This window comes from Equus quagga, chromosome 2, assembly GCF_021613505.1.
Source record: "Equus quagga isolate Etosha38 chromosome 2, UCLA_HA_Equagga_1.0, whole genome shotgun sequence".
Taxonomy (NCBI): Eukaryota; Metazoa; Chordata; class Mammalia; order Perissodactyla; family Equidae; genus Equus; species Equus quagga.
In genome coordinates, this window is record NC_060268.1 from 156,927,996 (window position 1) to 156,942,998 (window position 15,003).

Sequence of the window (15,003 nt, forward strand, 5' to 3'; positions counted from 1 at the left end):
TGCAATAATTCTCTAAAGCCTATTCTTGAACCTTAGGTCAAGAACCTGTGAGCCAGTATTATTCCAAGAAATTTCATGACAGACCTCTTAAGTGTAGACCCATTTCTAATATGATGTAGTCAATAATAATAGAAAATCCGTTTCCTAATTTGAAAAGCAGCATATAAGAGTTTAGGGTAGGCTAGGATAAGGAGGAGAACCCCATGAAGAACTCTTCTATTTCAACATAATTCTCTGAAGGTAGCAGTGCATCATCAAGACAGGATGTCCTCAAAGCCCCCAAACCCAAGATTAGCCCGGGGTCAAGAGTCTCTTTTCAATACCTCCATCCACATTTATCTAGTACAGACAAAAGGATCCCTGGATTTACCTATGAAACACAGGTTGTGTAACTCAGCTATCCTCCTGGGAGAATGAAAATCAGAGTGCAGGCCACCGGTGGTGGGAGGGCAGCATATCAAATCAGTCTACCAGCGAGGGATGGATGCTTACCAAAAAGCCATACTAGGGAGAGAAAAAAGCTAAATCTCAGCTGAGGGTGGGCAAGGGGCCTAAGGGATAATTTTTTTTTTTTGAGGAAGATTAGCCCTGAGCTAACTACTGCCAATCCTCCTCTTTTTGCTGAGGAAGACTGGCTCTGTGCTAACAACCATGCCCATCTTCCTCTACTTTATAGCTGGGACACCTACCACAGCATGGCTTTTGCCAAGCAGTGCCATGTCCGCATCTGGGGTCTGAACCAGCGAACCTCGGGCCGTTGAGAAGCGGAACATGCAAACTTAACCGCTGCACCACGGGGCTGGCCCCAGGGATAATTTTTATAGGATGTACTAGAGACAAGCCAAATGCAGTGGGGGATAAACTGGGTGTAGCTGCACAGTTCTTGGAAAAGCAAGTTGTATCTTCTCCATAATTTTTATTCATAAAGATATGTGAAATACAACAAGAGGTCAAATTGCCCTTATCAAACTCCATCTACAGAAACTAACTCAAAATGCATCATAGACCTAAACATAAGTGCTAAAACTACAAAACTCTTAGAAGAAAACATAGAAGAAAAACTTCTCATAAGTAAATGAAAGCAATAGGACATGTGGGAGTATATGAGGAAGCCATTTGTTCTAAAACTAATTCGACCTGACCTTGTTTTTCCAAAAGGGACTGACGTGGCCTGTTGAGCATGCATTGTACATCTGCTTTAAACATTTACTGTGTCCCAAAGACAAGAATGATGCGCTTAAAGACAGGGATGTGGCTTCCCCCCATATCAGCATTTCTTTAAGGATAAGCATCTCTTCCTGGAAACTAAAGATTAATTACCAACCTGCTGTGCTCACCTTGTGACTACTGACCTGCTGACCACCAACCTGCTGTGCCAGCTAAGCACCTCATGACAGTAGTAAAAGAGATATTCCTGTTACAGGTGATGTATGCTCTTCGTTCCAAGATGGTATATAACCACTCTGTACATCCCACTTCTTTGGTGCCCTTCCTTCCTTGGCGAAGGAAGGCCTTGGGCTCTAGTTCTCAGATCTGGCTCATAATAAACTCACCCCAATTTTGATTTATAGATTGATTATGGATTATCTGTGTCGACACTTCATAACATTGAATTTGGCAATGACTTCTTAGATATGACATCAAAAATACAGGCAACAAAAGAATAAATAGACAAGTAGGGTCTTCATCAAAATTAAAAACTTTTGTGCATCAAGGGACACTATCAACCCACAGAATAAGAGAAAATATTTGCAAATCACATATCTGATAAGGAATTAATATACAGAATATAAAAAGAACTCCTAAAATTCAATGACAAAAAACTAAACAACCCAATTAAAAAATGGGCAAAGGGCTTCAATAGACCTTTCTCCAAAAAAGGTAGACCAAATAGCCAATAAGCACATGAAAAGATGCTCAACATCAATTATCATTAGGAAATGCAAATCTAAACCACAATGAGATACCACTTCATCCATTAGGATGGCTATTATCGAAAAAACGCAGAGAGGAGCCGGCCCTGTGGCCAAGTGCTTAAGTTCACGTGCTCTGCTTCAGCAGCCCAGGGTTTCAACGGTTCGGATCCAGGGCGTGGACATGGCACTGCTCATCAGGTCATGCAGAGGTGGCGTCCCACATGCCACAACTAGAAGGACCCACAACTAAAATAACTAAAATACACAACTATGCACCGGGGGGCTTTGGGGAGAAAAATGAAAAGTAAAATCTTAAAAACAAAGAAAAGCAGAGAAAAACAAGTGTTGGCAAGGAGATGAAGAAACTGGAATGTAAAATGGAGCAGCCACTGTGGAAAACAGTACAGTACCTTCTCAAAAAATTAAACATAGAATTACCACCTGATCCAGCAATTCCACTTCTGGATATATACACCAAAGAACTGAAAGCAGGGACTCAAACAGTTATTTATACACCAGTGTACACTGCAGCTTTCTTCACAAAAGCCAAATGGCAGAAACAACCCAAATGTCCATGATGGATGAATGGATAAAAAAATGTAGTACGTACATACAATGGAATATTATTCAGCCTTTAAAAGGAATGAAATTCTGATTCATGATACAACATGGATAAATCCTGAAGACATTATGCTAAGTAAAATAAACCAGACAGAAAAAGACAAATATTGAATGATTCTACCTACATGAGGTACCTAGAATAGTCAAATACATAGAGACACGAAGCAGAACAGTGGTTACTATGGCCTGGGAGAAGAGGAGGGGGGAGTTACTGTTTAATAGATAGATATAGGGTTTCAACAGGGAATGATGAAAAAGTTCTGGAGATGGATAATGGTGAGGGTTGCATAATGTTAACGTACTTGTGAACGCCACTGAACTGCAAACTTCAAAATGGCTAAAACGGTAAATTTTATGCATATTTTACCACACACAAAAAAAGGATTCAAAGTAAACAAGGTTCACAATCAACCTCAAACAAATATGACACCTGCATATACAATATAAAAATGTCTGTAGTTTATTATACTAGAAAACGTACCACCATTCAGTCATGCTGAGGGTGTTAACTGATTAAAAAGCTTTGCCCTCCATGAAGCCAGTGAGAAATAACAGAAAATTGTCATCTATCTTCTGGACATCTGAAAAGAAACCCCAGTGTGAGAGGGTGGGCTTTGTTTAATAAGCAATAATGGATTTATAAGCATCACCTTGAAAAGCCTCAAACAGAGGCTGGACTATGTCTGGGCACTGTCAGAACTCAAAAATTTACAAATATTTTGCTAGAAGAAAATGGTAGGCTGGGCAGGCAGATCTAGCAAAGAGCCCTCTCTTGTCTTCTGTCTGACTAAGTGCTATAAATTCCAGTTAACGCCTATCCATGGTCTTTAGGTTTCATTTTAAGGAGTATTTCATTCAAATCTACTTGGGGATTAAGTTCCTGATTTTTTCTTTCTACTTAGTTTGCTGCTAACAACTGCAAGGCCCTACTGCATCCCAAAGCCAGCTCTTTGGGAAGCTGTGACTATACTTAACTTTAAGTGATATTAGCACTAATGTTCATAAGTGAAGGGAGAAAAGTGCTCCAACACATACTGGAGATCGACAAGGCAGACAGGGGCCGGCCCAGTGGCACAGCAGTTAAATTCCACTTTGGTGGCCAGGGGTTCGCCGGTTCGGATCCTGGGTGCGGACATGGCACTGCTTGGCAAGCCATGTTGTGGTAGGCATCCCACATATAAAGTAGAGGAAGATGGACACGGATGTTAGCTCAGGGCCAGTCTTCCTCAGCAAAAAGAGGAAGCTTGGCAGGAGATGTTAGCTCAGGGCTAATCTTCTTCAAAAAAATAAAATAAAATAAAATAAACAAGGCAGACAAATATTTCTAATCTGATAGTGCTCATAATAAAACCAAGTGCACCCTAATGCTGTCATTTAGTGCCCTTCAAAGTCAGTTAGGGAAGAGAAGCAACAACTATTTTGAATGCAGTTTTGAAAAGGGTCCCAGAATAGTATCACCCTTCCCCCACTCCTCACATGAAAAGGATTGTTAAGAGAGGTAATGAGTGCACAAAAACTCTGTGAGAGCAAGGATCACACTTAGATTATTCACCACTGATTTCCACTACCCAGCACCATACCTTGTATACAGCAGGCATGTAATTATTTATTGACTAAGTAAATGAATCTTTGAGAGCTGCTATCCCTTCCCCATTCTCAAATAGGGCTGTGTACTCTCCCTCTCCATAGAAATAGCCTCATCTCTGGCGTGTGGACTCTTTTTGAGAAGCACTTTCATCACTTCATTTAACTTTGAAAGAAGTTGGAGGAGGGTTAGGACACGTGCTTGCTAATCATCCTTTTCCAGATTGCCTCATGCGCCAGAATGGATTTTTATTATTGGTCTGTGGCTGCTACTGCTGAAGAAAGATTTCAGCCTGACCTTCCCAAGCTGCTGGGGGATGAATACTGCACGTGGCTGACAGGAAAAATGTGTCTTCCTTTTTTTTGCTTTTAGACTAACCAGAGCTCACTGTGGTAGGAAAGTCACCCTTTCTCTCACTGTACAAAACTTAAGATGTTGAAGTCTTTCGCATAAAAACGGTATATAGTACAACTGATCTGAACTGGTCGAACAGGAAAAGGATAGCATCTCAAAGCACCTTAAGGAGAACAATGGCATGAAAGAACAGGACTCAGGACTGCTCCACAGGCAGAAGAGGGAAAACGAAAATGAAAGCCATTTACAAAAGTAGTTTAAACCTGATGCCGGATTCTCACAGTTGCCTCACAAAAGAGAATAAATATGTCAAAGGGAAGAACTGATAGACTAATAGAGTCCTGTTATCTAGCTGAGGAAAGAGCCACTGGTGGGAATACTGAGAAGCTTGTCTGTTAGGAAAAAGGCTTGCTTGGTACCTCACTAGCTGAGCTGAATAGTTTTTAGGAACACTGGAATACATGCTTGCACCACAGCTGGCTGGCTGGCCCTGCCAGCACGAGGCTCAGAGAAGGGTTACACTGAAGCATTGGCACAAAAGGGAGAGCAGAGCATATATGTGTTTTCAACTGGCTTGGAGTCAACACCTGGACTCTCATCTCACATATACCTTGGCCCTCTAACTTAGGAGTCGGGTGGGAAGGAAGGGAGATTGTGTTGATGTCTTATTTTGCACTTTTAAAAACTGGACTCAAGGGTCTCATTCAAAAGCATCAAGTTCAATCCCATGCCACCCTAAAGCCTCATCTGTACTTCATATAGTGCAGAGCCGAGGGCAGGCACTTTGGGAGAAGGAGAAATCAGGCCAGACTCAAGGAAAACAAACACACAAGGCTATCTGCATCTCCAACTCAGTCCATAGCACAGAAAAACCTGCTCAGAAATAACTGCTAGGAAAATAGAACTCAATTACTAAGGAAGATCTGTCCCAATGAAGGCTCATATTTTAATGAGCCTGATAACATCAAATTATGCTGAACTCAGGATTTTTCTAACTGGCAGTTTCATCCATTTCTAAGTTCTCGTTTCTTATTTTCAAAAAATCAAAATGAGAAGCCAGCCCCAGGACATAGTGGTTAAGTTCAGCATACTCCGCTTCAGCAGCCTGGGTTCGTGGGTTTGGATCCCGAGCATGGACTTATACCACTTGTCAGCCATGCTGTGGCAGTGACCCACACGTAAAGTGGAAGAAGATTTGCACAGATGTTAACTCAGGGTTAATCTTCCTCAAGCAAATAAAAGGAAGATTGGCAACAGATGTTAGCTCAGGACTAATCTTCCTCAGCAAAAAAATAAATAAATAAATAAAATAAAAATAAAAATAAAAATGACTCTGCTTAAAATTAAAAAAGAAATGCCTTATCACCCACTCTAAGACAATAATTCACCAAAATTTCACCTACATATCTTCTAAATAATTAAATGAATCCCTCATATGGCACAAAACTAGAAGCCATTACTCTAAAGTACTATCAGCAAATTCTTTACTAATTCCTTTTAGCAGCCTGGCTCTTGCCACTCCCACTAGAAACTCAGTCACAGAATCCCTCTGCCATCAGAAAGAGGGTAACTGCTTGATCCCAGCCACAAACTAAGGTCACTCTGGAGAGAGTAGTGGCTTACCTGCTCCTCTGACAGTTGGGATATGTGATTCACAGCAGCGTAGGATTCAATTTTGGGGTTAAAATGGTTGATGATGGCTCTGAAACAAAGAATTAACATTAATATAGCACCGGATGGAAGAAGAGGATAAATGAGTTAAAAGCAAGCATCAAGTACCCTCTGGTTTAGAGTATGAGAGCATAGGAGTGATTGTCAGAGTAACTGTCCTCTTATTGAACATGGGGCCATATGGGGGTGAACAGGTAACTCTGAAATGGGAAGGGTTTAATAACTTATTAGAGAAGAGAATCAAGCATCTCTGTTCTGCAAAGGAACTAGAAGAAAACCTCACAAGCAAACAAAAAACAAAACGAAGCATCCTTCAGACAAGAAACAGGACCCAGGGGGCTGTCCACTAGGGGGCCCTGGTGTTTCAATCAGAAAGAAAGTCGTTTTCTTTGCTCTGACTTGGGAGAACAGGGCACTCAGTAAAGCTGGGCCAACATGTAGGCTAAACAGTCTCTGAAGAAGCTCAGCTTTATCAAAGCCTAGAACCGATCTTCCTGCTTGCTGCTTAATATTTCTAACCAAAATTTTATTTCCAGCCATTCAAACAAAAATCTGAGTGTCATTTTCAAACACTCCCTCTCCATCACTCTCTCACATCCAATGTCACAAGTCTTATCAAATCTACCTCTTACAAATCTCTGACATCTGAAATAAACAAACTTTCCTGAAACCAATGCCTTGATATGAGTCCTTGTCATTTCTTGTCTGGTGCAGCAAAGAAAGCACGTTTTAGATCAGAGTTTAATATGAATCCATACTGATATAAAAATGATTAAATAAATGGGGAGAAGAGACAAATCTTTTTAACAGAACAATTTCAAATAATATGTGAAGATACTCTCCACTTTAGGAAGTGGAATTTAATTCCCATTCCCACTGAGGGTGGGCTACACTTAGTGACTTATTTCCAAAGAATAGAGTACCAAAAGGGAAAACTAGTAACTTCACGGTAAAGAATCCTGGTGAACACTACCTTAACTAAGCGATGAAGGTGAACATCACTAGTGATGTCACGTGGATGTCATGAAATCCCTGGTATGATCTGATGAGAGGGGTACTTCACCTCTGCTGTATACTTTCAAAAACCCATAACCTCAGTCTAATCATGAGAAAAATATCAGACAAACCCATATTGGGGGATATTCTACAGAATACCTGGCCAGTACTCCTTAAGACTATCAAGGTCATGAAAAATAAGACTTGAGAAATTGTCACAGACCAGAGGACATTGGGAAGACATGAAAGCTAAACGCAATGTGATACTCCAAATTGAATCCTGGAACAGAAAGAGGACACTATTGGATAAACTGGTGAAATCCAAATAAAATGGGGAGTTTAGTTAATAGTAATGTATCAATGCCAGTTTCTTAGTATTGATAAATGTACCATGGTAATGAAAGATGGGGGAAACTAGGTTGAGGGGCATATATAGGAACTCTGTATATTATCTTTGCACTTTTTCTGCAATTCTAAAATCACTGCAAAATAAAAAGTTTATTAAAACACGAGTGTATCTCTGCACAACAGAAATCACTATTTTCTTTTAAAATAACTTATTGATAGTAAAGAATTACAGAACCATTTAATCTAATACAGGTAATAAAAGTATAAGCCAGAAACTTAAAAAAAAATCATGGTTTAAAATCCTAGTTTGACCATTTGTTATTATGAATGATTTTGGGGAAGCTGTATGCCTCACCAAAGGAAAAAAGTGGGAATAACAATACCTACCTTACCACTTAGCACAACACCTAAGAATGGTACATTGTAGACATACAATAAATGTTTGTTGAAAGAGTGACTAAATCTTAGAGAATTCTTGCAACATTTATATAATAAAGCAATGTCAAACATCTACCATAATGCCTGGCACACAGCTGGTGCTCAATAAATATTCAGTGAATGAATAAATCAAATAGGATAGAAATGGGTCATGGGCAAGAGGTTCTTGTAACTTACTTTTTCCCAAAACTACCAAGAAGGGTAGAGATGTTAAATAAAGGTTGTGGCTTGGTCTAAAATCAAAGTGGGAAAGAGTTTGCGACCAGGTGGGGGTCAAACATTTTTCTCATTCAGAAGGCAAAGTTTGAGGATACTGGCAGGGATGACAACAGTCCAGGAGCAGAAAGGAAACCAGGAGCCTAAACTCAATGAGAACATAAGGGGAACAGGTTTAGAGAGGAATTGAGAACCCCACCAAACCTAGCAGCAATATCAACTTAAAGTTAACCCAATATAGAGTCTGAGTCATGGGGTCTAGCTGTACAGTAGCCAAATCAATCTACTATTAGACCTGAGCTGTTTTAAGAATCTGCACTCTATAAATACATCCATTTCATGCTCCCCCTCCGACATTTTCCTTAAATTTCTTAGTAATATTTTTTTTGAAAAAGTGTTTGAAAAAATCCTGACTTAACTGAACTAGGCTTGTTTTTTGTTTTTGTTTTGCCTAGATTTAAAGAACCAAGAACCCCAAAGCACCCTAGTGTTTGTCTGGGTAGGAGGGTAATAGCCACTGGGGCCCAGCTGCTCAGAGAAGCTGGTGAGGTTTGGACAATGAAATAATCTCTGGGAATGGAATAGGTGGGGATGCTGTGCTTGTATTATTCCCTTTCTACCAGGGGAATTCGCTCACCAGGAAAGAAAGCAAAGAAGCAAGAAGAGAGAGAAAGGAGAAAGGGAAAGACGGAAGAAATAAAGACAGGGGAGGAAGGAAGGAAGGAGGCTCAGAGGGAGGAAAGGAGAAAAGGAGTGGAGAGAAAGGAAAAACCTGGAAGGTATTATCTTTAAAAAAAATTACACATTTCCTTCCCTTCTCACAATTATGTCATTATCAGAAGATAAATGAGCAAAACATGAGTTCGATAAATGAACAAAACATGTGTTCAATTCCCTCCCCATCCATTCCATCCAAACCCTCACGCTGCAAAAAAGGGCAGGTTCAGAGAAGGTGAATACTGCAAGCAGGACACCAGTTCCTTGCCCTTGACCAGCATGGTAGAAAATGAAGCTCAGTAAGAAAAGAAGGGAACTGAAGAGACCAGGGAAAGGAGTCTTGCATGAGCAGGAGGCTAGGGCAGGCTACATAAGGGCATCTCCACTAGGTTCACATTGGATTGTTAGGAACTGAATCTGTTCCCCGCCCCACTCCGCATCCATGTTGAAGCCCTAACCCTCAATGTGATTGTATTTGGAGAGAGGGCCTTTATGGAAGTAATTAAGGTTAAATGTTAGGCCATAAAGGTGAGGCACCAATCCAATAGGACTAGTGTCCTTATAAGAAGAAACAACAGAGAGCTCACTTGATCTCTCTCTCTCTCTCCACCTTGTGAGGACACAGCCAGAAGGCAGCTGTCTGCAAGCTAGGAGGAAAGTCCTCACCAAAACTGACCCTGCTGGACCTTAATCTGGGACTTCTAGCCTCTAGAACTGTGAGAAAATAAATTTCTGTTTTTTAAGCCACCTAGTCTATAGTATCTTGTTATGGCAGCCAAGAAGACTAATACAGGGACGTTCTACTCTCCCCAGGGATCCTGTCACTTGGGCAAAGCAGACCCCAGGCCAGAGTCAGTCTTTAGTAAAGTAGTAGAGCAGGGAAAGTCTGCTTCTCACTCTGCAGATGACTTCTTCTCTTTGTACCCTTTACATTGTGGGTTACTGTTTCCTTCTCTTCTAGAAGAGAATCATTCTGAGGTTCCTATGCTACAAAGTTCCAATCACAAATCCCACCAACGTAGCCACATGGGTTACCAGCTTCTCAGGCAAAGGGGACCTCACCCTTTAGCCTTTACTAAGTGAGAAACACAGACTTTAGTAAAGAAAGATCTTGCAGGGGCTTTTGAGCGGCCTGTGACATAAGAACACACACACACACACACACACACACACACACACACACACACACACACCAGTGTCTGAAAGGATAACAGGGTGGGCAGCACTATACATGGCAAAGAGAGATGTGCGTTTTCCCTTTTATTTGCATCTTGAGATTGGTTTTCATTTAGTCTAAGCTCTTCAGGGGTATTTAAATGAAACTTACTCTATGCCAGCCAAAAGCTTTCAGGATGAAGAGTATTTTGGAAAAGGGCACTTGAAAGGGAGGGGAGGAGTAGAAAGAAAAGGAAGGTTTGAGGGGGCAATGAATGAGCCAACACGGTTATTATGAAAAGATTGTGGCTTCCCTTTGACAAAGGCAGCAAGACAATTAAATGGGAAGAGTCTTTTCAAGAAATGGTGCTGAGACAACTGGGTATCTACATGCAAAAGAATGACGTTGGACCTGTACCTCACACCATACACAAAAAATAACCTCAAAATGGATCACAGATTTAAATGTAAGATCTAAGAACTATAAATCTTTTGGTAATCAAAAGATTTTGTCTTTTGGTAATCAAAAAGACAGTAACAAGTGTTTGGCAAGTACATGGAGAAATCAGAACTTTCATACATTCCTGGTGGGATTGTAAAATGGTACAGGTACTTTGGAAAGTGGTTTCACAGTTTCTCAAATGTCACCACATACAGAGTTACCATATGACACAGAAATGTTACTCCTAGGTATATACCCAAAAGAATGAAAAATTATGGCCACACAAAAACTCATGCACGAACATTCATAGCAGCATTATTCACAATAGCAAAAAAGTAGAAACAACCCAAATGTCCATCAACTGAAGAATGGATAAACAAATGTGGTATAGCTATAACAGAATATTATTCACCCATAAAAAAGAATGAAGTACTGATAAATGCTACAACATGGATGAAACTTGAAAATAGTATGTTAAGTGAAAGAAGTCAGACACAAAAGGCCACATATTGTATGGTTCCATTTATAAGAAAGGCCCAGAACAGGCAAATCTACAGAGATGGAAAGTAGATTAGTGGTTGCTTGGGGCTGAGGGGAAAGTTAGAGGAGGAATGGGGATTGGCCACTAAAGGGTATGGAGTACATTTTGGCAGGGACAAAATATTCTAAAATTAGGGGCCAGCCCGGTGGTGCAGTAGTTAAGTTCCTATGTTCCGCTTTGGCAGCCCGGGGTTCACTGGTTCGGATCCCGGGTGAGGACATGGCACCACTTGGCAAAAGCCATGCTGTGGTAGGCGTCCCACATATAAAGTAGAGGAAGATGGGCAACTGTGTTAGCTCAGGGCTGTCTCCCTCAGCAAAAAGAGGAGGATTGGCAGTAGATGTTAGCTCAGGGCCAATCTTCCTCAAAGAATAAACAAATAAAAAATAAATAAAATTAGATTGTACTGATGGTTGTACAACTTTGTGAATATATTTTAAAAAATGGGGGCCGGCCCGGTGGCGCAGCAGTTAAGTGCACATGTTCCGCTTCTCAGCAGCCCGGGGTTCGCCGGTTCAGATCCCAAGTGTGGACGTGGCACCGCTTGGCATGCCATGCTGTGGTAGGCATCCCATGTATAAAGTAGAGGAAGATGGGCACAGATGTTAGCTCAGGGCCAGGCTTCCTCAGCAAAAAAAAGAGGAGGACTGGCAGTAGTTAACTCAGGGCTAATCTTCCTCAAAAAATTAAAAAAATAAAATAAATTATAAAAAAATAAAATAAATTAAAAAAAATGAGTTGTACATGTTAAATGGGTGAATTGTAACATATATGAATAAAGTTGTTTAAAAAAAAAAAAGATTACGGCCTCCTTGACTCCAGCAGTCCTTAAGTAAGCTGCTTTCCCTAGCAATCAATTCCACACAGAATTCACTCACCCAGGGTGTTTCATTCACCAATATAACTTTCCTAGAGCTTGCATATGCTAGCAATGCTGGTGGCAGGAAGAAAAGGAGCTCACTGGGCCACTGACTATTTTGTAAATTACAGCAGAAAGAGTGAGTTTAAGGAGCTTCTGGAGAAGCCTCTATGGTGCAGTACCACAAGAGGTACTAGAAAAGTGGGTGAGACTGGCACTGGAAGCCACACGCGCAGGGAGGACCAACCTTGCCTGAAGATAAGAAAAGTTCAACTCCTGGTAATAAGCATGATATCTTTAGATTAAAAGGTCTGCATTTGGCAAATGATGCCGACTTTTGGCTGTTGAACAAAGAACTCCTTGGAATAAAATGTTGGCAGTAGATTGGTGGGGGAGAAGGAAGATTCTCTTATTCTCAACACTCTTGACCACTTTTTTTTTTGAGAAATGGCTGGAACTGCCCACGTTACCTAGAGAGAAGAGCCATCCATCCAGGACGAGGAAGAGGATTTAAAGAAATAAGGTCCAAGGAAAGGGAAAGGAGTTTGGAGGTAGAACTTAGTGGGGAGAAAGAATATAATTTCTAACCAAACCCTCAGCTTTCCTCAAACTGGAACTAAACACTCCATGAGAGCAGGGACCAAATTTATTTTGCTCATTAATATATTCCCAGGCCTTTACCAAATTGCCTGGCATATTGAGAGATTCCATTTTTAAAAGTGAATAAATAAATAAAGTCTAAGAAGGTTTTTGTCTAGTCTCACCACAAGTAAGGAGGTCCATGATCACCAGCTCTTCACCAAAAGAATGAAAATAACAATAAAAATGTTTTATCCCCATTGCAGGAGAAAAGATGGCTCAGACATGAACAGCTGTCCTCCAAAGAAAGAATAAAAGTTGTTATTGAAGACAGTAAAGCTTTCTCTTAACTCTTTTTTTCTGAGGAAGATTAGCCCTGAGCTAACATCTGCTGCCAATCCTCCTGTTTTTGCTGAGGAAGACTGGCCCTGAGCTAATATCCGTACCCATCTTCCTCTACTTTATACGTTGGACGCCTACCACAGCATGGCTTTTGCCAAGCGGTGCCATGTCCACACCTGGGATCTGAACAGGCGAACCCCGGGCCGCTGAGAAGCAGAACGTGCGAACTTAACTGCTGCGCCACCGGGCCGGCCCCTCTCTTCCTCTTAAGCCATACCTAGAGACTAGAGAAAAGCTTTCTGGCATTCCTTATTAAAGTAATCTAACATCTTCTAAAAGTAAGCCTAAATTTTTGTTTATTCGGAGGTGGGAGAGGAGCAGGGGAGTGTGTTATAGTCTGGTACTGGGTCTTCTAACACTACTGAATTAGAAAGTCCCAAAGAGGAAAGAAAAGAAACAACGTCATAGTAAGGGAGATCGTTAAAGCCAGCCACAGTAAGGGATGGCTCTGTACCCAAAGCGGCTTTAAGGGCAAGAATCGGGGTCACCCTCCAATGCAACTGTCAACTTCTGACTGCTGAAGACAAGGGTCACTTATACAAACTGAAGCAAAATGAAGTGGACAGATGGAACAGCAAGGCTGAGCCACAAACTGGCTAGGGATCTCTTGGTCCATTTTTATCTTATTCTCTCTGACTCATGACTCTGCAAAGCAGCTTTCTTTTCCCTGGAGCTGGGTGGATGATGGCTGAACACATAGTTAATGCCCAATTTACCCAAGAAATGCATGGAAATGGGACCTTAACAATATAGGCAATGTAGTTTAAGAGAACGTGGATCCTTCCTCATATTCTTCCACACATCCAATGTGAGTCTAAAGTAAATCCTCCAAAGATGCCATTTCTCACAATCCCAGCTATTTACCACAGACAGAAGCATCTATGGGTCTTTTATGAAACAATAAATAAATAATAGTTTCATCCAGAAGCACAGAACATAGTGATTGTTTCCTTACTGAGATATTTGAAGGAAGCAGCCTGTTTCTAAAAGCTACAATGTAAATCCTTCAAGCAGAAAGGAGAAAAAATGGCAAAGGTTGTTTACAGGAAAAGTTTCTGTAGCTCTTATTCCAAGGAAGGAGGAAACATAAGTGGTATACTCAACATGGTACATACTGGGAAGATTCTGAACAGTTTCATCCTAAAATTATTCCTATAAGGCTACCAGATTTGCATTAAAGAGTCTCATTAAGGGTGAAGATCTGAAGCTGATAAAAACAAATTTGGATTCCAAGCCCCAACCTCATAAGAGCTATATAGCCCTGTCTTTTCAAATACTTGCTCAATATGTACATTTGGATGTCATGCTTTTGTTTAAATGGTTTTCTTCACATGGAATGCTATTTTTCTTCACCACTAAAAAGCTGAAGTCTTATTTTTCCTCGAAGGCCCAGTTAAAATACCATTGCTTCTCTAAATAGCATGTTATATATAATGTAAAAAGCAAGGCTTTTAGAGGCAGTAGACCTGAGTTAAAATCCTGATTCTTCCAATTCTAGCCTATGTGACCTTGGGCAAGAGACACCAGTTTCTTCATCTGGTTGGATTTCCTTTCCAAACCTTTCCTCTGTATTTTCCTGTATACCATTTAACCTGTCCTAAAGGGAATTTTCTTTTTCCAAGCAGCTTCACCATTCCTAGACCCAAAAGAGCAGTCCAGTGATCTATACTATACAGTATATTCTCAGATATTTGGGATTAAAGACTAGAAAACCATCATATTCATAATTGCTTTTACTTGGGAAACCTTCAAACAAACAGGTAAAAGACTGGCTTCTGAGAAGGGGTGAAGGTACAACTGAGTGGTGTGTGGCAGTAGTTAAAATCGTTCATCTGAGGTTGAGTTATTTAATTTTAAACTAACATTTGTTTTCACCTTCAGAATTGCCTCACATACTCCCACTTCATGCAGTAATAAGTCTCCTTCTTCATGGAGTCAATGAATCTTCAGCCCTTCCAATTCAACAACAACAAAAGCAATTTCCCGTGATGCCTGTTAACAGCAGTGCATTACAAGCCTCAGAGACTCTGCTGATTAACATTAAACAAAATAAAACCTCAAATAAGAATACCTTCTAACCTTTTCAATTTTAAACCATCTAGTCAAAACTCCAGCAACTGACCTGTTAGTTAGGGTTGTTCCACCAACTTATCCCCTATGTAC

At 40.6% G+C, this 15,003-nt stretch overlaps 1 protein-coding gene across 7 annotated transcripts in view; it reads right to left on the reverse strand.

The window, feature by feature from the left end:
• Window positions 1-15,003, reverse strand: part of ARMH3 (armadillo like helical domain containing 3) — a 170,133-nt gene that overhangs the window by 28,039 nt on the left and 127,091 nt on the right. For all 7 annotated transcript variants that reach the window (XR_006887570.1, XM_046654251.1, XM_046654249.1 and 4 more), the window contains one exon: window positions 6,100-6,178. Coding sequence is in view for 6 of the 7 variants with exons in the window: in XM_046654251.1 (XP_046510207.1) it covers window positions 6,100-6,178 (79 nt within the window). In the remaining variant the exon portion in view is untranslated. The remainder of the gene's footprint in view (window positions 1-6,099; window positions 6,179-15,003) is intronic.